The sequence below is a fragment of the Ciconia boyciana genome, chromosome 2 (assembly GCF_034638445.1).
Source record: "Ciconia boyciana chromosome 2, ASM3463844v1, whole genome shotgun sequence".
NCBI lineage: Eukaryota > Metazoa > Chordata > Aves > Ciconiiformes > Ciconiidae > Ciconia > Ciconia boyciana.
Genome location: NC_132935.1, coordinates 44419879 through 44444453, shown reverse-complemented (window position 1 = coordinate 44444453; position 24575 = coordinate 44419879). Strand labels below are relative to the sequence as shown.

The 24575-nt window shown below is 36.4% G+C and overlaps 1 protein-coding gene across 6 annotated transcripts in view; it reads right to left on the bottom strand.

Annotated features, from left to right (window-relative positions):
• The window catches only part of RB1CC1 (RB1 inducible coiled-coil 1), a 79982-nt gene that overhangs the window by 52805 nt on the left and 2602 nt on the right, over positions 1-24575 (bottom strand). For 2 of the 6 annotated variants that reach the window (XM_072852488.1, XM_072852492.1), the window contains exons 2-5: positions 13976-14097; positions 11885-12012; positions 9240-9366; positions 8805-8975 (exon numbers count right to left, since the gene is read on the bottom strand). In XM_072852488.1, coding sequence (XP_072708589.1) covers positions 8805-8975; positions 9240-9366; positions 11885-11955 — 369 coding nt within the window. In that variant the 5' untranslated portion in view covers positions 11956-12012; positions 13976-14097. Of the gene's footprint in view, positions 1-2658; positions 2714-8804; positions 8976-9239; positions 9367-11884; positions 12013-12978; positions 13144-13975; positions 14098-23681; positions 23772-24575 lie in introns of those variants that run through there. The other 4 variants (XM_072852490.1, XM_072852489.1, XM_072852491.1 and 1 more) reach the window with 4 other exon arrangements.

Sequence of the window (24575 nt, the reverse complement as noted above, 5' to 3'; positions counted from 1 at the left end):
GCAGTAATTCCAGAAGTGAGAGCATATGCAGAACCACACATTAGTTTGAAGACTAAAACAATATAAGCCGTCTACAAAATCAAAACAATCATAAAGTCTTTTTATGCAGTTCCTTCAAGTGAGTATGACAGTTTACTGGGGAAAGTAAAGACTGTCCTTCTCCCACCTTCAAACAAAAACATTTCTTCAAAAGCCCTGGTAGGCTTTTGTTAGTTTTATTTTCCTTTGGACAAACTCACTTCGTATGGTACAGCTCAACTGTGTAGTAAGGAAATATATACACTAGGCTTGATATGACCAGACTTTCCGCCCTGAGACATACTCTTAACTACTGGCAAGTGTTTGCTTTTTCAGATAGATATATTTATTGTGTTCACAGTGGAAGTCAAAAGTTACAAGTTAGTGTCTTCCTATGAAGCTTTATTACATGTCAGTCTTGATGCTCCTTTGAGAACCTAAGTGTTGTCAATTTAAGATTTTAGTTTTAACAAGGTTGTTTCCTCAGCAAAACACTTTCGAACACAAAACAGAAGTCACAAGTTACCAAATTTTAGTAGGGGAAAAAAAAAAAATCATTACAATTGAGATCACTTGTTACACTACTGATGACCAGCACTGACACTCTGTAATCTAGAAGTCTAACCTGTGGCAATTTACCCAAATTTAACCAAACCAGAAGCTTGTGTCCCAGCAGTCTGACTCCTAGAAAAGTGAGAGTAAACAACAGTATTTCCCAGAGTGGCAAATTAATATTTATTTTTTAGAAACCATGTAACAGAAGGGCATTCTAGTAAGTGTCAGGATCTGTCATGTAACAGAGACTTGCCCAAAGGAACTGTTATATAAAGATAAAAATACCTCAATGCCATCTAAGTATTCAACCAGGTATTCACTGTCACATGAGCTGCAGCTCCTTGTTGTACACGCAGGAGACGTGGACATTAAAACAAAAAATCCCATTATGAAAGCAATCATAAATACGATACTGAGACACAAAAGATTTTTTCTGAACTATTTAGAGATCAATCTGAACTAACATTGAACTCAAAATTCATTAGCCTGAAAACATAGCTAAGTTTCTTTCAAATAACATGTTTTCAAAGTTACCTGTAAGCTAACACACTACAAGTCAAATTATACAACTAAACAGAGACATGACTGTTACAGGGCATATATGCAAGATATTACAACAGCATTCCATATTATCATCCTCCCAAAGTTATTTTTACATGTGTATGCCAAGTGCTGAAGAAATTCTCTCTGGGTGGTGAGGGGCAAGCAGTAGAATTCTGTCTGCATGGATGAACCCGAACACAATTAGAGTCCACAGGAACCCAGTACTGCTTTTGATGCTGGTTCCTTAGGCAATATCATGAAATAAGCTCATTACATTCAAATAGTAAAGAATATTACTCTGAATTCAGGGGATCCAAGTAGCTGGTTCTACTAAAGTTCAAACAACAGGGAGTAACTGTCTTTCCACTTACCAGAACTGTTTCAGTCTTAGACCATACTAAGCAGATACCAGTGCAGGGAACAAGAACACTATGTTAAACCATTATTTCATTTTTTAGTGTTGCATGGAGGGGTCAAGAAGAAAACACTGTTTCAGTCAATCCTATAACCCTGCGTTCAAAATGTGAGGGTGTGCAGCAAGAAAAATGAAGCAGTGAAGCTTTTTGCTTCCTTTGGAGTTATCTATGTAGCTTAAAAGTAGTTAAGCAATTAAAAACTAGAGATATACCTCCCTCATCATTCCATCACTACTGAAATACATCTTCAAGTGATTTGGCTTGTTCTTCCTGCCATCTCCATAGACAACATTTCTGGGGACACCTCCTCAAGCTAATTCATAAGGATCAAGACTGACCTATTTCACATAACCGGTATGTCTGTACGCAGAAAAGAATTAAGCAGCTCTCTGCTAAATTAATAAAGTCTGAAAACTGAATTACGTCAGGCATATAAATAAAGGCCTGCAATCCAACATATGTTTTAACACTTCTCAGTAAAGTTGCCAGCTCCAGCACAGAAAATTAAGCCTGCCTAACAACAGGCTTGCTTTTGTCATTGATTTTTCACAGATCCACTCAAGGGTAACTGGCAGACACCCAATGGTTCACAGAGCATAAAAATTAACTTCAGTTGCCTTGCAGAGCTACGTCCATCTTACTCAGCTATACCAGGATACCTAGAACACTGACAGCTTCACCATACCACTGGAATGTGGACCTCAAGAAGCACCACTATCAGTACAAGACTAGACAAACCCAGGCTAATCTCAACATGCTGTTATGTTGAAGAGTAAATAAAGGCATTTTCACTTCCTAATTTGTCAAGGAATTCCCAGACCTACCAGAAAGATTTTTATCTTTGGCTGGGTGCTTTAACAGAATGTTTACTTGAATTATTTCCTTCATTCATTGCAACTTAAATTTAGGTGATTCTTCTGATTATAATTACTTCCATTTAGTATGTTTCAACCAAAATCAGTAGAAGCAACAAAGTATGTTTTATCTAAAACAGAAATTAACTGGTAAAGTGTTTCCCATCAATTTCAAGACTTCATCTTTGCATCCTACTGTCATAATTCTGCTCATCTGAATCTAAAAAAAATCAGGGCAAGGTCTGTTTGTCTTAAGTGGTCTTTGGACTTACCTCTAAAGAACAAAAGTTCTCAGGAAATGCAGGGTTCTTTCCATTCTCTACAACCCTGTGGTAAAAGGAAACAAGTCATCAAAGTCCTCTATTGCCATGTGTCTGAAATCCTGTAAAAAGGACTCCTTATGGGTTTCAGTCACCCTAAAAATCAACCTCAGGCCAACAAAGAAGATCCTTGAAAGTGAAATTACACATGCCCATACACTGTAACAGCAGATAAACGCTTCCACAAAAGGTAACCGTTATCTTGCTTACCAAAATTAGTCACCAAGACCATGACCTCTAATTCATGCACCTTCAACTAAAAACATCAGTTAAAGCTACTAGATTAATCACTTCAAGATTTCAGTTTTTAAAACCTGTAATTGGAACAGTTACCGTCACTGTGAGGGAGATTGATATTTCATGGCAATTCCTCTCCTTTCGTTAGATTGATTATTCCATTCTCCTTTAATATTGGTCATTTTCAGTGACTGTGTCCTTTGGACATTTGTCCACACAGTTCACGACTTATTAGATACTCAGAAAGTATTTATTTCATCAGCATAATACAGAGCAAGTTATTCGGTAAGTTATAGCTTAATAACTTTTTCTTCAGTACTGTTTTCACCAGTTCTTGGCTCTGACATTAAAAGCAGGCTAGGAGAAGTCAAGTGACAGAATTTAGCACTGAAAAAAATATTGAGAAGCTGACATAAGTCACCACAGCCGGGGAATCAAACCATGGCACAAGGTAAGTGATAACTTCTACTAGCCTGATTCCAAGCCACCCAAGTCTTTTCCTCCTGGTGAATTTTCTAAAAGCTTGATCTAACAGTTCTGGTTACAAAGGCCAATCAAAACAAATGCTGTATCTTTTAGTACACCTTAGGGCAGATCTTTTAGTACACCTTAGGGTAAACTACAACCTACTCTATTTTAACCCCACCCAGCTCGATTACTTCAAAATATTATTGATCGCTAATCCGAACTACAAAGAAGTTTGGACTTCTGTGGAGGAGCTAGAAGTGTGTTTGGCTATTAGACTAATAATTTAGTCAAAAAAGAATGAATAGCATTAATTTAGCTACTACAATTGTTACAAACATTACAATGTCTTAAAGAACATCAACATTTTAAAGTAACCCTTTTCCAGAGGGTCTCAAAACAGCTTTCTAGTAGAAGTGAAAGAGCATTTCTCTAAACAGTAGATACACAGCTTTCAGGAAGCATGACTATACTTCTTGGCTTAAGTATTACAAAGTGTTTGGAACTAAACCAAGAACAATCTAGGTACTATGACTACAGCCATGGTTTTAAGCAACCAAATGAAATAACTGCACAGTTTGTCACCCTTGCTCCCATTTCTCAAAGAAAAAATGTCTAGAATTGACAGTTTGATGATGACAGCAACACTGTCACATGAAATGTGAAACATATCCACTAACAAAAAGTCCAAGTTTCCAATATCCTTTATCTGGGACAAATAACACAGGAACTTCAGTTAGATCACTTTAAATAAATAAATAAATAATCATTTTCTAAAGGCTAAGCTGCCAGAAATTATTTTAAGTAGTAGTGTTAAAAGACCACAAGATTAGACAAGATTCACACAATGTAGTTTATTGCACAATGGACTGTGTAGACAACAGGTTGTCTTCTCCTAAGCTAGTGTGTACGTAACTTTTTGCAAACACTCTGTGCACCTCATTGTCCACATACTGCAGCTCAAGGCCAAAACTGCTGAACTGGAAGAGAGGTGGGAAACTAGGCTAGTTGTAAAAAGGCAAGCTGTAACCCTTTAGGCACAGACATCTGAAAGGTAAGTTTTTAGTCAAAAGGAAACCAGGATACTGGGACATAAAATGAAAACAGGCTTAGAAAGTTACTTTAACTGAGATTTAAAAGCCAGACAGTAGATGCAACAAACACTGACCAAAAAGGATCTCACAAAAAAAGTTTGTAAGAGAAACATTGCGCCACGTGTGACAAAACCTATGGCAAGAATTTCAGTTTAATTGATAAAGGAACAAGTTAAGGTAACAGACATAGCTTCTTTCATGCTACTGAATCTTTATACTGTAAATTCTATGTAACAAGATCTCGTGTAATCAACAGGAACTTAAGAAAATCTGTATAGAAGTTAAAATCATTAAAGCAAAAAGAAATAAAAAATTGAGGTATCTTGATATGATAATGACAGTACAGTGGAAAAACAAACAGGAGATAATAAGTTTCTCACAGGAATGATTTTTGTTTAGGAGGCATTAAAATCTAAAAAAGGCTACATATAAGTTAATGAAATTAGTTTCAATTGGGAAAAAAAATAATGGCTGCTTTTGTATATACCTATACCCTATACATATATGGACAAAAGTCTATAAAAATGCCACGGCCTCCACTGTGAACTAAGAGATGACTTTTGTTTATACTTGAATAGTAACTAAGTATATCTGAAAATTATGGCAAAACAATGCAGAAAGCAAAAGCAGAATTTAAATCAATAATGGTCAGTTTTAGGCAGGCAAAAAATGATGGAGAAGAAATAAAGGCATGGAGTAATAAACATACTTGTTAAAGAAGAATCTGGAGCTACTTGCTATTGTGGAAAGAAAAGTTAAAGGCCATATACCAGTGTATACAAAATATGGATCAGAAAAAGTGAATCAGAAATACCTGTCCACCCTTCTCCACAGTACAAATAAGGTTCAAATTAAGGTACGGTAAAAAAAAACACGTTTCATACTGTTCTACAGCATAGTTGCCAAGTAGTATACAGTTCAAGTCACAGATGCTGAAAAATGTGATGAAATTCAACAGTTTTCAGGCAGGCTTAAAATGAGGGAGAAACAAGACAGAAATAAAAGTCTTCACACCCTGAAATATTCATAATCTTCCACACAACGAGTTTGCCTATTACTAAAGTAGACACAGGATATGAGGTACAAGAGATAACCAAGAGCTCCTGCACAGTAAGTTAGCAGCCATCTTCTAAGCAATTATTACTATTTCATATGCTGTTTACAATTTCATATCAAGTCTGATTTTAAAATCATACTGTATATCCTCTGGGAAGAATAGATACCAAATTAAATAGAAACTGGTAGCTATCAAATATTCTCCCCTACTTTTACATAGTTACATATCACTGTTTCTTATTATTGGCAAGAATAGGTAAGACTTTCTATCATGAGCAATGATTTAGATTGTAACTTTTATTTTCCTAATACAAAACATGTTTATCATGTATTAGTAGTAAAAATTAATTAAATTTAATTAATTAAATTACCCTAAATAATTACAGCAGGCAAAAACTCTCCATCAAGTACTGCCACTCTGCTTTTCTGGTAAAGCAGGTTACTATCTCTCTAAAATTAATAAAAAGACAAAGCTTGGATCATTTTAAGGCAGATTTTTCATGCCCATTTTGCAGGAAGTCTCTCATACAGTATTCTCAGTGTGGCTTTGGATGCATTAATCTCACAACTACAGAGGTTCAGACCCTTTCTAGTCCTCCCCAGATCTTAATCAATTTTGAGAAGGATTAATATCCCATGTTCCCTTTTCCTCCCAGCCAAGAGGCTTATGGTGAACCTTGAAGATTAATGTTCTAACCACATTCCCAGTCGTCCCTCAGTTTCTTCTGAATTACTGCTCAAAATGCTTCAAGCAGGCATCATGAAAAACTGCTTTAGCACAATACTGCAATACTCCTTTATACAGTTTTCACACCTTGGTACATCTAAAGTCATGGCAGCCTATTTACTAATCTTCCACCATACATGACAGTTCTGTCATTCCCCTGACCTCCCAAAGAAGTACCCAATGCATTTTCACAGCCTAACACAGAGCCTATCATTTTGAAAGATTTAAAATCTTGGATAAAATTAACTGTGGGTATAATGGTGTATCAGATTTAAGAATATTACTACCTATTTAATCTTCAAATAAATTTCTAAGTTTTTCACAAAAGATTCTACTAACATTGTAGCCCTTTTAAAAGCAGGGAAGAACTGGAAGAAGTGGGGAACAGAGAATAATCTTTTTCAAGATAAATCTGCAGGCTAAAAATAAGACCTCCATTCTACTTAGATCCATGTTTAAAGACCTTTAAATACTAAATTCCTCCCCCCATCCTGTAATATTATTAATAAAGTGCCATCAAGTATGGAAAGATTTATTTTATTCTTGCAAATCAGCTCAGGATCACTCTCTCTAGATAAACTTTTCAGTCTCTAAATATTATAGCTCCAGTTGACCGATAAAAGCTGTACTCCAGGCAGAGACTTTTGAGAGTATTTCTGAAATATAGGCTTCCCTTACAGACAACTTGCCACCAGAACGAGCCAGTAAAGATCTAAATAATTAATTTAAAAGCAGAAACACTGCAATAAACTTGCTTGCTCTGCATATTAATACATCCTTCAGAATCAAGGGGGAAGAAAAGATAGCACTAACAATTATTTTCAAGTCTAAGTAGGAATATTTTTTATAAAACTCCTGGAATATAAAAAGCTTACTCCAGAGGAATTAAATCTGTTCTATCAGTACATACTAACTTCACCAGACCAAACCTAAAATTAAGAATCTTCAAGACACAAAATCGGGATGGGATGAAGAAAGAAGGTAAAATATTAACAATGAGAAATGTGAGACTGGGTACCATCACCTTTCGCTTCCATTACCCTAAGTAAACCACAAACACAAAGACCACAGTAATTACTACGGCCCCCCCTTTCGTATCAAATCAATCAACTCTGAGCATTTAATAGATATCAGTCTTGCTGACTTTTATAAGATCCTCTTAACACCTCACAAATAATGGTTTGAAAGCACTTTGTTTCAGCTGCTAAAACCAGAATCCTCACACTCTTCAAGGAGCACGAGTGAAAACCTCCCACTCCTAGCTGAATTCACATTGATATCCACTCTTCTCCATATGACACTCATATGATTCACAGATCCCTAATAACTCAAGGTCCTATTTACTAAGTCAGCAGTAACTGTCAACAGGTGGTGGAGAGAGGAAGAGAGTCTACTGGACTCAAACCTTGCCTTAAATCAGACAGTATGTCAAGGTCAAATTACTCAGGCTAACTTCCCCTGTCTTGACAGGTCAGGAGTCCAGGGGGGAAAACCAAAAAAACCCTGTACTATATGCAAGACTTAGTACTTTTCTCTGAATTCAGCTGTAGAGTATTAAAACACAGCCATTTCAAGTGCTAAATATTCTTTTGGACTGCATTAAAGTTGTCACTGAAACTAAGAAACTTTATTACCAAGACAACATACTAAAAACATGTATTACTATTCATTTTGTGCTAGGTGCTACACATAACCATTCCCCCACCCAGAGCCATTGGAAGTTTAAATAATCTTTAGAGACATGAAAAATATTTAAAATCTTTAAATGTAAAATTTGAAAAAAGGAAAATGAGGGCAGTATTTCCTAACATGAAGAAAAGCAATCAGTCCAGCTACTGAAGGCATTGTGTCACATTCTTGACCACACAGCCGTTCCTACTGCATGCACACTTGATATCTTACTGACCATGTTGCAGGGAACTAGTTCCCCCTATCAACATAATACAAAAGTAATCAAATCGGAATTCTGACAAGTTTGCTTTCTATGCAAGTAAAAGCCAGCACTCAATAAAAGACCTGAATTTTAGGAAAAGGAAGCTTAGTTTTATTAATTCCTCACTGGTTTTTTAGACATATAAGATGAAACAGAAGCTTGGCAAGGTGCTTTTAAAAATTATACTACTAATTTTCTACTTGAGTTGACAACATTTCCAAAGTAACAAACTTTTGTGTTTGCAGGTTGAGGCAGACTGAAGACACTGAAAATAAGGCAGAGCATTAAGGCATGGGTCCAAGGCAACCAGATTGCTTTTATTTTGCAAATGCTGTAAACATACACATCCATAAAGCTGTATTACAATATGCTTTTGAAAGAAGCTTTGAACATGCTGAAGCAGCAAGCATATTTCAATACCTACCTTGAAACTTCGAGACAAAGGCTCTGAAGAATACATCATCACTAATATGCCATTCTTACTGTCTTTTGAACAAACTATTTCATACTTTCTATTAAGCTTCCCTTCTAACATACAAAAAGGTTATTTTCCTTTGGTGTGCAAGTACAGTAAGAATTTACTTACCACAGCAAGTTGCGTCCGTGATGCTACTGTATGAAACACTGCAGGCATCATGAGAGATTCTTCTACTTTCAATTCCATCTCATTCTCTGCTGAAAACGTGGTTTTGGGGATAGCTGGTGGACGCTCACACAAGATCATTTCTTTGTTGAATAAAAAAATTGGGTTGGTATCCTACACTCAAAAAGAAAATGAAGCCAAACACTGAGTAAAGGCAACATACTGTTCGATCACCCATTATTTCATCATATGGGTAATGTGTCTTAAGAGCATGTTAAAATCTACACATATAAGCTGAATACATAAACATCTGTTTCTCAAAACAAAGAAATCCAGCAAACAGTACTCTACAGAAAAAAACTTAAAAATCCCTTAGTAAAACATCTTTTTCTTCCCCTATAAATGACGGTTTAGATGAAGAATGCAATATGCACTTACTGTTCCAGCACTGTAACTACACACTCTTCTGTCTGGTGCCATACACTCTCCTCCATTGACAACCAGTACTTGGTGCTGAATGGCAATCTTATACTTTGTTTGAATTGCATGTTTCAGATCAGCCACACTGGGAAAAAAATGGGAAGAGAAGATGACACTATCAGCGTATTTGTGTCTCTAATTTTACATATTCCTGTAATAGAGACAGGTGACTTGTCTGTGTCAAAGCAGAACTTTTTTTAAAAGAACTATTACTTTTTATTCTGCACAATGACATATTTCTAAGTTTTGTAAGTGCTGTAACGTGTTGCATTTTGGATTTCAAGCTAATAAGCTATCAGCTAAAAGATGACAGCCTCTGCATTACTGGTCAGTCATCAGCAATCTTTCTCCAAGATCTGATAGCATGCTAACATTCTGGATCAAGTCACATCAAGCATTTAGGATAACAACTGTAAAAATCATATTATGTTATTTGAATATATACTTTATGAACAAACAACTGACTTACTGAAACCCTAGAAGACAACAACAAGAGTATTAACACTTCATTATGCATAAGCACAATTTCACCTAATCAACTCTGATTTACTGTACATGAAGTGCAGTATAGCACTTAAAGGGAAATTAAACAATTAATATATATGCAATAAATTCCTATAAGCATTACAGACACTTTTAATGTGGAAACAGTAGATCAATAAACCATCCCTGTTTTCATTCACCATCCTTGTACCTTTAATTCTGGGTGATGACATCTTTACCTTACTGCTTATTTTAGACAGTTCTAGACTTTGTCTTGAAGACACAGGCAAACAGCAAACTGAACAAGAATTTACTAATATGATACAGTAACTGACCCAAACTATAACACACTGGGGTACTACCTGTGCAAAGGTATTAAAAAGCTTCAGACTATCAAGTGAATAATCAATATAAGCATCAATGGTTTTGATATAACTGGCAGGAAGCATAACGATGTTACTGGCTATATGGTACTTGAAAAATAAAGATCAGTTATCTAAAATAACCATGATTCAATACAATATCATTAATTCACTACAAACATCTCATGAGCACAAGCTTGTACCCACTAGCTGCATTACAGTACGCATTCGCCTATCATCTCCATGGTCTTTGGGAAGATAGCTTGGCCTGTCCATGTACAAGGAGACAGGCAAAGAACCCAAGAAAATCTTGCTAGAAAGAGCAAGTCTATATATATGGATAAGGAGCTAAGAATAAGAGCTAAGAATAAGGAACTAAACTGTTCAACTGAAGAGTCTTGGATTTGGTGTGGTTCAGCCGCTGGAAAGCTTCTTTCCCAAAGAACTATCCAATTGAGCAAAAGTCGGCCCGTACCAGATTATTAGGTGCCTGGTCTGGCAGTTCAGATGCTGTACCTCACTACCCATCATGATTTAGGAACAGAATGTCTCAGTGTACCAGACAGCATACAGGGGTCCTGACACATCTGCAAATGACCCAGTAGACCCAGAATAGCTGAGACGAAACTATGTCATGCTCAATAACACCCTGAGTGTCAGTGGGCTTTGCAGAAGAGCATATGAAAATAACCAGTGTAGACAGCCTTCCACCCCAAACAAGTTTCAAAATCCAAATTCACTTGTTGAGTCATGAAAATTACAAACAGGAATTCAGGAGAAAGGAAACAATGGATTTGAGCACAAAATCCATGGCAGAAATCTTTCAAGCACAATTACTTGCAACTCATTCATCACTGATAGAATACGGAGACAGCAGGTAAGCTTGGCTCTCGCTAGCTCCAAGGTATATGGGCTATCACGATGCTATACACGATTTACTTATTAGATCAGAGTCCCATATGAGAACAAGGAAAAAGGATACAATACATGCAGTAAATCTAGACCTCTCTAAAAGCATCTTTACATTTGCAAGACGCTTTCAATGTGCGGTGAAAAAAATACAAGTAGCAAAGTTTTTGGGACTTAACTGTGATTCTGTAACACTGCTCGTGTTTCAGGCAGTTGGGCATTCAGAGCTTAATGTTTTACATATAAAATGCCATAAAACATTCTGGAGCCTTACAACATAGGACAGAACCAACTTCTACCCATCCTGAACATGAGACAAAAACCTATATGCCAGTTCTTTAGCATCCAATCTGAAAGTATTACAGAGTGCACATTTTCTTCAGGATGAGTATATACTGACAGGAGAAAGAGCAATCTGCAGAATTTCTCCTATGATGCCAGTCAGTAAAAAATAAACCTTTTACAGAGGAATCCTAAATGAAAAAGCCATCTAATAAAAGGTCACAGAAGATCAGAAGTCATTCTGACAGTTCTTCCAAAAAACACCAAACATAACATCACCTCAGCTAAGAGCAGGTCATCCTCTGTCACTGCCCCAGAAAGTAAATAACCTCTCCGCTCTTTCATGGGACATCAAACACACAATCACCCGCAAGGCACTGAAAATGCTAATCCAAAAACGCTCCCACAACTCACTCAAATACATGAAAATCTAGAAGATAACTACATGGACATACAAAAAAAACCAACCTGAGTATCATCTCTCCAGAAGTCAGTATACAAAAAGTATATATACTTTTTTTTTTTAATTTAAAAAACAAACAATACACAATTAATTTACTTTCTTACTTTTGTACAGCAAGTTCCGTATCAAAGGTAAGGGTAGTTCCAGTGTTGACCAGAAATACATATAGCTTCATGATGATTTCTCTAGGTCTCTGAAGTTTATAACTTCCACTGCTAAAATCATTTAGAAACTGAAAAAAAATTTCAAGTGTTAGTTTCACATATGAGTTATGAAAAAGACAGGTACATGCTTTTGAAAAAATACTTTTAGATATATAGTGGGTGAATACATCAGCTCTCATATTCCATAGTTCTTTATCCATTACTAAACATACAGATGCTTCTGTGACCAGAAACATGGGCAAGGTAAGCCTCTGCATATGCAAATAGCTAGGAGAACATATGAAAATATACACTGAGGAGAATTAAAAAAAAAAAAAAAAGATGACTTTCAGTTGCAGAGGCCACCATCTCAGATCATTACCTGGCTTTTCTCAATTATGAAATGCATTTTTAAATGCCCAGATGTAGTTATTTCCAGACATCTTTTCTAGATTTTATGAACAGCAGCATGATCTATGCTGTAAGTATTCATTCCTCAACTTACAGCTACAAGTTTTTTCACTCAGACATATGGAAGCATTAGCAAAAAATAAAAATAAAAAAATAGCTAAGATTATGTAGATTTTCTTTTTGTATCTCTCCATAATTAAGTAATAGTTTTAAAAAATATTTTCCTCTGTTTTCAGCACTAGCTAAATCTGTATATACTTTCTTCATGACTAATAGCGAATATGGAGCGCTCAAGACAGACAGTCCAGTGCAACACATTGGACACATTTTCAGTCCTGTGCCCTACAAGCATCTGGGTGAGTGACTATAAGCACATGTTTTTCCAGTGTACACAACAGAAGAAAAATATTGAACTGCTTTGTAAAACAATGAGATTTAATCTGAGATTTTATCACTGAAATACTCTGTACTTCTGAGCCTTTTTCTCTTCTCCTCCACAGGTGCTCGGAAGCATGAATAATTTCCTCCACACTAACAAAGCTGTTGCAGAAGTACAACTACCACTGCAGTCACTAACGACCTGAAATTTTTTTGATGTGGAAGGAGTTATGAAAAGTTAAGCTGTAAAAGTTTTAGCCACTCACCAATATTCTTTTATCATTATAAAGATGACTTTTTGGATAAAATTACTTCACAGGAAGTATAAGAAGTCCCTCTTTCCTTGAAATATGAACAGGACGCACACACAAGGTCTACACAGCTAACTGTATTATTCTAAAATTAGTCTGAATTTGCATTTATTTCTTTGCCTACACAGAGAAAAATTGACAAACCATAGAGAAAAAAATGACAAAAACACCATTAAAATGAGGAAGGGGGAGAGGTTTTATTAGAATAGTAAGTCCAGAAAGTCAAGAGAGCTTTATTTCAAGAGTGGCTTTCCATACACTTTTCAAGTATTAATTATAGTACATAAACTACTCAAAACATGCATTTTCACAACAAGGCTTCAGAAACAGAACCACATCAAATAAAAAAGCCCCAGTTAAATAATTTTATCTGAATTGAGTTTTGTTGTCCTTATACTTGAACTCTACTGTACTCAGTGGCACCAGTTCCAATTTATATTGGAAAAAGAAGAATATAAACAAAGTTATTAGATAGACAAAAACTGCTGAACACCGAAAACAAGCTAGCAATAATTTATTACTAAATTCTTTGGCCTAGGTTTCAGAATTAATCAGTGTCACATGTAGAGAGACTTCATAAAGTTTGTATTTGTGACCATGGTCCAGGTAGAATTAGAAACATGCGTTAAATACAATGCTTAAAGCAAGCACCATGGAGCACCCACCAAAAAAATCTCTTTTCCACCTAAGCAGAGTAAAAGGCTTGTATCTAGTTTTCATATAAACTTTACTTTCTAAGCTCAAGCAATATTTAAGAGAGAATCTGTCCAGAAACCTCATGTACATAAAGTGAAATTTTAATCAAACGTTTCCCCCTCCATACCTTAACACTAAAGCTAACTATTTAAAACATAGAAAGAAAAAACATTATCAAGATAAAAAATATTTATAACAGCATCTGCCACACATGCATCAGCAGTCTCAAACTTTTTAACTTCAAGCAAAGAATTACCTTCAGGCACTATACGAACCTACCACCACCTTCTTCAAATTCAAGAGGAGAATAAATGCACACATTCGCTTTACTTGATTTTTGGCAACAGGGTAGCATGGCTGTTCAAAGCCAGAGAAGATCTGCAAAGAAAAGATACAGAATGCAATTACAGGTATTATTAAAATGTCGGGATTTTATGGTCATCATTGCATCTAACCCACAAATCAGTGTATGTCAATGCCAGGAAGAACAATTATGTGGTAGTATTTTTTTTTTAATTAACAATGCTATCCAGTTACAAGTCTGCTCAAAATTGCTACATACCTGAATATTTTTGCCCATAGGTTTGGTTTAAAATAACCATTAGTGATATTCTTCAGTATTTACAAAGAGGCAAAGTTAGTTCACTAAAAACCATTGCTTGTATTTCCATTAACTGAAAGTATTTTTCAGAACTCGTGCAGAATGCTGATATGATGATGCTAAGAGCAATACAGAAAGTCATAAAGAAATGCAATTTATCTAAGAAAATCCAGTATAAAGAGACACACATGCTACAGCTATTGAATGAACAGCCTTATCCTGCAGCTGTATCCAACAGATTTCTTCAGGAATCAGCATCACCTTCCTTACCTGAAACAAGGTAACTGTGTTTGTTAAGCCATTCACCTACTTTAGAAATTTTTTTTTAATTTTATTTTTTTTTTAAATAAACTGAAGATGTTACCATTACCAGCTGCTTCTCACTGGCATCCTTGCCAGGGGCTTCCTCTCCCAGAACTGCTGTTTAAACTACAATTGAAACTACAACAATCAAAATGAGCCGGATGAACAAAGGCGGTCTTTTTAGGCTACCCTAGTTCATTTTAACTGTTGCCAGTTAGGTAGCAGAGCCAAAGGAGAAGGAGCCCTGGGCAAGGAAGGTGGCCATGAGCAGTTGTGCTCGGGACAGTCAGGCAAGTGCACAATCAAACTCCGAACTGCAAACGGACATTATTTCTATCATGTTAATGCCCTAGCAAGCTTTCTGAGAAGATGATCAGGCACTATAAAGGGCGATAATCCAGTACTAAAAATAGGTTTGCTGAAGCATGAAAACTATTAGAATGTGTAAATCATTTTATACAACTAATGCTACTAACGGTAAATCAAAAGCACTTCATCCCAAATTTGAAAACCTTACGATAAAGGAAAAAATTACACAACTATTACATGTATTTTACATGCATAGAACAGATAGCACTTTGTTAGGCTGTTATTTGAGCTATTATCTTCCTCCCTCCTGTCCACTCCCTCTTTTCTCCTATGCAAAATGCACACACATCACCCTGTCAGAAGCAAAGGTGCAATAAAAGGGAAAAAAGCAATGTGTTTAAGTACCACCACTGCAAAAATAGTAACTGAAGTGTCCTCTTCTAGTTTAGTTATCGGTAGTCAGCAGCTGTACTGAGCAAAATAAATTTATGAACGCTTACTTTAGATCAAAGTAATGCACATTAACATGAGTAACACGAAACACAACCGAAACACTTCTGCCACAAAGTAGGATCACGACGCTATAATCTCTATTCTTCTAATTCCTTTGCAACCATTAAGTCAAAAAACAAGTGTTGTTTCTTCCACCCAACATTTCAACAAACAATCCTGGGGAAATAGAAGTACACTCACACAGGCAGGACAAATCTGTATTAAGTAACTCTTTAAAGAAAAAAAAAAAAAGTAGAATTCACCCACTCCCAACGTTGCCACAAATTTCAGTGAGTACTTCCAGGAACAGAGGAATCGTGTAAAGCAAGGTTTCAGAGAATACATGCCTTTAACACCAAGCTCTCCTGCAGATTCACTGGTGCCCAATAAAGGCAGGCTGCAGCCCTCCCTTCAGCAGGAATCATGCCTGTTTTCGTAACACTGGAAGAAACTGAATTTTGAGAGCTCTCCCTAGTCTTGCATCTCCGGACAACTTCTGGCTGAGTCTGGCCAGCAAAGTCCGAGATTAAAGGGGGAGATGCATGAAAACCAGTCACAATTGCGTAACTCCCTTTCCTTTTAAAGGTCAGGTTACAGCAGACTATTACAAGCAAGGTCAGCTACATATTACAAGTTAGCCTTCAAGTTTGTTCCCAAGATTCAAGAATATTGTAATTCAGCAGTAATACAAGTTTTTAACACAAGCTTGGTGTGAAAGTCAGGCACCATCAAGCTTCAACAGAATATATCCATAAACACATACATTTTATTCTTCTTCTGTTTGTATTACCTCAACAGGGCATTAAGAGAATTTCAGGCTTTTTTAGCATTACACTGTTACATAGCAAGTTTCAAGCTTTTCAGTGTTACATTGCTGAAATTATTTTAATTCATTTTAATAGAGGTTGAACAATTACAAAATTTGACAACTACTGAAGACAGAGCTGCTAACTATGTAATCAGACAAACTGTAACAAAATGACTAATCCACCCAGATTATTTGTTTGAACTGTGTGACCTGCAGCATTAGATCTATGCTATCATATAAACTAGATCCCTTAAATTATGGGATGGAAGCTTGTATGATCAACAGCCATGAATTATCAGTAACGCCATTGAAAAAATAGCTGAAAATTTGAAAAGGAAATTTCTGTAGCAGCTGCCAGAGCAGACAGAAGATGGCAGACATGAATATAAGAAAAAGAATTAGATAACAAAAATGCAAGTAAGAATAGCACAAAGTAGAAAAAGCTTCCATAACTTATTCAGAGGATGTATATTTTGTTACATTAGCTAACAAAACACCAAAAGCAGCCATGAATACATTATGCTGGTTATAACATTTATTTCACTGCTCTACATTGTGTTTACATTGCAATGCAATTACTACATCCGCTTCACTTCATTAAAGTATTGCAAGCTTTTCCTATCCAACATAAACTCTTCAACAACTGAGCACTTTTGAAGTCTGTGTTGATCGATACTTTCAATGCATGTTGTTTAGAAGTTTTGAAATGTATTTTATTTAGTTCAGAACATGCTCATTGCTACATCCGTAAAAGGAAATGAATGTCTGTTTACAGACCTTTCCTTTTTGTAATTACAGTACAGGCGTCATGGGTTTCACAGCACTCCACAAATAATCCTATGGCTACATTAACCATCCATTTCTGCCATTAAGCACAGAATCCCTACTCCATTATCCAATTCTGACTGTTCCATTGTTTCATGGTACAATGCTTTCCAACCCCACAAACTCAAACACTGAAATATGGCATTCAGGGCAGGACAAAGACAGAAATCAACATTTACGCTGTCTGGGTTTAAAGGGGCATTATCAACTTCACTTTAAAGTCATGAAGTTTCCTCTACAATATCCCAATATTTAAGTTCATGAACATGTTTTTGACATCTCATTTCCCATGCCTCCTTTAATAAACTGGATTACAAACTAAACTTAAGCAAAGTTATTAATACATTTTTCTTTAACTCCCTGGAATTAATTTAAGTCACAGCTTTCCTTTAAACCCAGTGGTTAAAAATTCCATCTTTAACAACAGCAACACACCAGCAGCATAAAGTACCTTGCTTTTTGTGCCTGGAGAAGTACTGCTTCACATCTGTACAGTAAGTGCCATACTTATCAAGGCTTCATCTCCCAGGTCACAGAGGACCAAGAGGCCTAAACTCTTCCCTCCCCTGTGTATATCTCCAGGTTGGAAGGGGCTCAACTCTGAAAGCAGACAGAACTAGCTTAACTACCTAAGCAAGGGAAGACTCTCACCTTTCCCTCAGAAGCCTGCAATTCCACACTGCTCATTATTAGACATTCACATAGCTCTGTATGAACATCATCTGTACGCTGCTAATAAAGGAAGTTTCTCTCCTCTTACTGCAGAGCAGCTGAGGATATACTGCAGGTAACAGATAGCATCTCCAATATGAGTCACAAATGTTACCCCTGATTACAAGGGTTAGGCATCTCACAGAAGATCACTGCAGAACTGCCTGTCAAAAGGTCAATTCATCTGAGGCAAAAGCTGACAAGTCCATCACATGCTTAAAAGACTCAAGTGCTATTCCTCATTCACTGAATATCTTATCTAGAGAACATCTCCCCTCAAGGAGAATATACCTTTATTACCTCTGGAGATGGAGAGCCAACTTTGGGGCACATTACTAAGCTGTGCTTCATTACCATACAGCAAATGTTACGGTTTGCCTTTGAGATGCTGCAGTTCCTGTGATTTCACCTTTCTCTCCTCTCCTTTTAAAGCAGCATTTCCTGTTTAACTTCGACTTAGGCAACTCTATAATACACAAAGGTACAAGACTAGCACAGAATGTTCCTTCCAATTCATTTTGTTTTCTTCTACAAACCTGTCTTCTACCTCTATTTCCTTTGTTTTTTTCAGGTGCCCTTCTCAAAAAATGCTCTCTTGCTCCAAATTGCAAACCTCACTTCATAAGCAAAGGATTTTATAGCACATAAAGCCTAGTATCAAAGGAAAACAAACACAGAGGCTGAAGCTGGATTTAAGCAAACAAACACCTTCCTTCACATTAGTTGTAAGATCATCTCTAAAAGCAGACTTCAAGGAGTTTTCTTCAATACTGCAACCAATGCATCTAACCAGAAATACCTTAATTTTGCAGGAGACTACCACCACCACCAGAAGAACAGCCAGAAGGACCTCACCATGAGGGCACACATTCTTTCTAAATGCCTTTAGCAACAGAAATGGCTTAGTTCCTAAAACACAATGCAAATGCATACCCTTATCTGGACAACTGAGTGTTGGAAGGAAACATGCTTTAAAAGCCACTTAAACTTAAACTTTAAAAAAAAAATCCTAAACTATGTGATGAATAAATAGTAGGGCTCCTCCTGACCCAGTTGCAGAGAATAATTTCATCCCCCGCTCCTCCAAAATAAATTTAACCAGAAGACCACATCTAATCACTGAGATACATGTCACTCCAGGTAGAGATCCTATCTCCCATTACCACCTTATATCATAGCCTATAAACCTCATGTTCAAGCCACACTGTAGACTTAAAGAAAGGATGTCAATCCCTGACATCTGTAAGGTACCATCTGGAGCTCTATTTATACTGTGTTGAGATGTGCATCAGGCACAGAGGCGGTTACTTAATTAGAGCATCTCCAACAGTCGCTGTGTTGTTAGCAGCTCTCAAACTCAGCTGCTGGTCAGTAAAGCAAGTCTTTTCCACTCAACACAGGAAAGAAGCTGCAATTCTGCAGAGCAACCAGGAAACATGCCTAAGCCCCTACTTCCCAATTCACTAAAGAGGAATTTCAAAACTCAGTAATTCAGTATACAGTAATTCATAGTATAAGAGGCTTTTTTCCCCTCTTTAAGATGAATCATTTTACACAATACCAACTTAATACTTAAGAGTTATATGTGACCACCATATTCAGAGTTGCTCCTGCAACTCTGAATTACATGGCAGCTCCTCTTTCAGCAAAGTAGGTGCAGCGATACCTTCACAGATCCTTACCATCAATGGTGGAACAGCAGGAGATCAAGAGCAACTGCATCTGGGCAGGTAAGAAAACATTGTGTACTGAAAGAGTAGCTTTGCAATTCACGTGGCCCAAAACAATAGTTCTTACAAGTTCAGACACAACTTCTATCATGAATTCTAGGAAAGCAATAGTTTCAAACATGTTTATGAGGCAACAAGCACATTATTAGGTACTGTGTCATGATTCCATATGTATATTTCAGATCTGAGAGTTAGCATCTATTAACACTGCTCTTTTCACTGATTAGAGGAGCTGCCAAAACACAATCCATAATGGATCAGACAAGTTTTTCTCCTCCTCCTCCAACAACAACAAAACCCAAAACCAAAACAAAACAAAAAACAAAAAACACTTTACCACATTTTTCAAAACCCCGCATCTCTTACCTGACAGAAAGTTAAATATCTGTGCCTCAGTTAACAGGTACAAGTCAGAAAACAAACAAAGGATTTCTGACATTCTTATTGCTAGGAAACAGCCCACGGCCTGTAGAAGTACACTTTTTCTATCTTTCTTTTTTGTTTTTAATTGATGGAAACAGTCTTTCCACAGCTGTCTGCAACTCGGTCTCTGACAAAGTTAACTGAAGGTTTTGTCAGCTTTTTTTTTTTAATGTATAATTTTGCCATTTCAGAAAGCATTTGTAGACTACAAGTCTCCCTCTAATTACAGAGATTAATATATTCACTTTGCAAAGAATAGTGCTCTTGGGTATGTGGAGCTTCAGGTGGTTTTATTCAAGTTACTGACTGACTCCATAGTGGTGGGAAGGTTCTCCCTGTAGACATATACTCTTTAAAAATAATTAGCATGTAAAATCATACAGTGTTTGCAAACAATTCTGCAAGGAACAGCCAACAAAAATTCCTTTATTTCTTACATCAAACTCAGACAAGCCGGCACCAATGCTTCTTTCACTAACACTCTCTCTCTGGTTAACCAAGACCACAATCACATAAACACTGGTTATAGTAAGAGCACCAGACTTATGAATCCCTTTCCTCAGCCAGTTCTTCTTCTGCTCTTCTCCCTGCACCAACTTTCAGTGGTGCAACTTTCCATACTTCTATGGAGTAAACTGGATTACTTTGCTGTAACCAGTTAGAAACAGCATACTTCCCCAGGTTACTGCTAGCTCAAATTAGTTCCATGATCCAGTTCACTACACGGCCCCACAAACTGTTACACTAAAACTAAGGCTGGAAAGAGGCTGATGTATACAGGGGATACCGAACATCAGCACCAGCATGCAAGAAGGCAAGTGAGAATTTCCAGAAGGCATCATTTACATTCCTAACTGCCCATGCCATCACCAGTTATTAATAACTTCTTATAAATGGTAACCTATTAAAAAAAGTGCCAGTATCCTCTTAAAGAACAGGCTAAGATAACTCAAAAATGGGCAATTACTACAGATGCAACTGAGGACAGAGTTTCTCAAAATATAGACTATGAGGCCACTTCTGCCCTCCCCTCTCCAGATACACCACTGTAATGCTACAAGGTTTTTTTTCTCTTTCACGTGGATAGTAGAAGACAACTTGGCCAGATCTACTTTAAAGGATGAAAGCACAGAAAGTTAGACTGATTAAATGGCATTTATTTCACAGGAACGAAAACCCTACAGATAGAAAAGAAAGTAAAAGATCGACAATAATGAAATGTAAGACAAGTAAAGATCCTTGTGACAGTCTGATTGCCTACATAAAAGTCACAGGTTCTTCCTTAATTAGTTTCTATTAATAAATAATCATATATTAGAATAACATTAAAGTTTTCCAGTAATAAGGAAATCCACCACCATCTTGGTAAACTGTCCAAATGACGAGCAACTTCCCAACTTGTTTCAAATTTTTCTTATTCATATGGATGTTCATAAATTTAGCATTGGAACTTTCATGATCTACAGATGGAATTTCTCTAATTTCTCATTTTTAAATTCCTTATAGTTCACATCACCTATGAACCTTTTCCTATTTATCAACATTCTTTTTTTTCAGTGGTACCTGAAACAGACAAGTAAAGGACCATCAGTGATATGCAGAGTCAACATAAGCCCCACCCTTCCTACAAATACATATTCAAAAATCCTGTCTAGATTTTGGCAAGCCAGCTTGCTACTCTATTTGCATGTTACATAGTTACAAATCACCTTCAGATCTCTATTGGCATCCATGGGAAAAAAGATAACAGCAATGTATTGAGAAATGAGAAAAGCTGCAGGATGGGTTTGAAGACTATTAAATTTTATCTTATCTAAACAAGGTGTTTAGTAATTTTCAACTGGCCTTCTTTACCTTTCTGGGATAAATCTTTGGTAGTTTAAAACAGCTAGCAAAGTGCACTAATAAATCCCTTTATGGAATATTACCAACTTAAGAACTACACAACCTCACAGAAAAAAAACCCAAACCACAGCCCACAACTGTTGAGATATTACAACTGTACTCCTACCTTATTGAACCCTGGTTGTGCTGTTTGCAGCCATAACATGCATGTGAAATTGTTATATGACATCTGCTTTTTGAAATTCATAGGTATTTTATCTCTGAGTCTTTCACATAACATAAGTAAAGGAAAGTTTACACATTACACCCCCTCTTTTCGTTCAGACAGAATTGAGAATTTTGAGTCATATTTTCATTTTTTGTTTAAAGAAGCATTCACGGGGTTTGAATCAAATCTCTTTCAATCACTAGACAACACAAGCATTTGTAAAGAATATTTTTAATTACAATAGACAAATAAGTCATCTTGAGTTTACTAGCAGAATACTTGCAATATAGCTTAAGCATAATATATTAGAAGAGAGCTGCTAGTCCAGTTACACAATATATTGTTATATAAGAATCTCCACTTCATCTGAATTTAATAAAAATACACACTCTGGAGGATGGAAGGAAAACTGTATAAATAAAAGCACCATTTTGTCAGTATGAACTGTCTACCCTAGGCACGACTACACTAAATAAGGGTCAAATATCCATACTTTTGACATACCAGCACAGCTACTTGGCATCAACAAACCCAAAATAAAATTTGTGATAAACCACTGACATTTAGAGTCCCTGCAATATCAGGAAAACACCACCATTCAAATGATAAAGAGCAAAAATTGCTACATCCATACCTACAATATACATAGTAGACTAAAGAGCATATTTTACAAAATGTAGCATAAACATATTCAATCATATAAAAAAGTGACAGATAAGTCAGTTACAAAAGAGAACATGAACACTAAATCAAAATAAAATTTGGGTATTTAGGAGCAGCTAGCTCAAATGTTCACAGAAATCGGATCTCAGCAAAGTGCCATCCTTAACAGAATTTATATTTTAGCGTTGCTAAGAGTGGTCTGATTTTTTAATCCATGACAGAAGTAAAACCTTCCCTTTAATTAGTTCTTCAATGCTCCTTTCTACCTCTAATACACACATTGCTTTCAATCTGTTCAAACTTAAAACAGCATACTGGCCTTTCAAACACATCTTCAAGAATAATAATAAAGATTGACGTATTGTGCTTCTATCATACAGACACTAGTTTCACCTAATTCCTCCAAATAAGAAGAACAAGCAATTGAAATACTGAACACACTATTTCCCCACCAAAACTTTCCTACTCTCATGAAAAAGCAAAAATACTGTTTCAAAAATAAGTCTTAGGAGGTAAGAAAATATGAGCTATTTCATAATAAGAAAATAAAAGCATGTTCTGAAGTCAGAGACCCATTAGAACATTCCTTAAGCAGAGCTGTTCTCAAATATTCGCACATCAGTCTGCTTATTGGACCTATGACATTACACAGCAAGACAGATACAGGACATTTGGAACCCAGCTAGTCAACAAAGCAGTTTTGTATTTTACTTTCAATCAACAGGTAACCAATAAAGGTCAGCGAGAAATTAATATAATGCTTAAACAAGTCATTTCACATAGAAAGCAGGCTACCACATTCTGCAAGAGCTACTTTTCTAGATGCGCAAACTACTAGAGATTTATATATAGCACACTGTAACCATTTCACCTTCATGCGATAAAGACAGCAGGCCCAGCTGCAAACTCTGTTCCCAAAAGAAACTGTCAACATCTTGGATGCATGTAAAGAGCTACACTAGCTGTTGCTTTATCTGGTAGTTTGAGCTCAGAACCCTACTGGAACCATAGACTGCAAAACCTGAAGAAAACTAAAATACACACCTGGAGACGGACAGAAGACAAGCAAGAATTCCCCTGACATCCCAGGTGGTTCTCCTGACCAGCCAACAGTAACCAGCCCCATCTGTATCTCTGAACGAAAGTTTTGTATCAGTAAATTTGTTTTGATATTTCTATCGACAAGTGCCAACAATTTAGATTTAGATATTGTTTATGCATTACTAACAATTTAGTTATGCTCAAATCCCATTAGAAAACACATCACCAAAGTATATCCACTTCCAACCCTGCTTACGAATAGAGATAGAAATAGCTGATACATGGCTATGATGTCTTCCAGCTGAACTTTAAATTAAAAGTGGATCTGCAATATGAATTAACTCATAAATAGACAAGCGACTTTCACAGTAACCACAGAATCCTAATTAGCTCACAAAAATAATTGTTAGCAATTTCTTCATCATCATTAATCATGCTGTAGGCTTTTACAACAAAAAATTCATGCAAGGATCTTTCAACTTGTACACCAAAATAATTACTTTGACAAATCAGCTACAAAACACTTTTTAATTCTAGCAATTAGATTATTAATTTACGTGTTAGTGATACTTTTTTTGCCTGCTTCATATCAGTGTGTTCAAACAGGTCCTGCAGTATAATAAAATATTATTACGTAAGCTGGCACCTTGTAATCAAGTGTTTGCTACTCGATAATACCGATTATCAACTCTGCATCAGAATGCTAACTACCAGGACAGTCCTTGAAAATAGTAGGGTATTAAAAATTTCTTCCCCGCTTCCCCCCACCCCCCTGCCCCCGAAACTCTTCACCTAATGTCATTGAGCTGTGGACCAAAATCAGGAGCACAACTTTCTTGAGCAATATGCATATGCAGAAGGAGACGCATGACTGCTTGGACACTCTCCAAATGACTC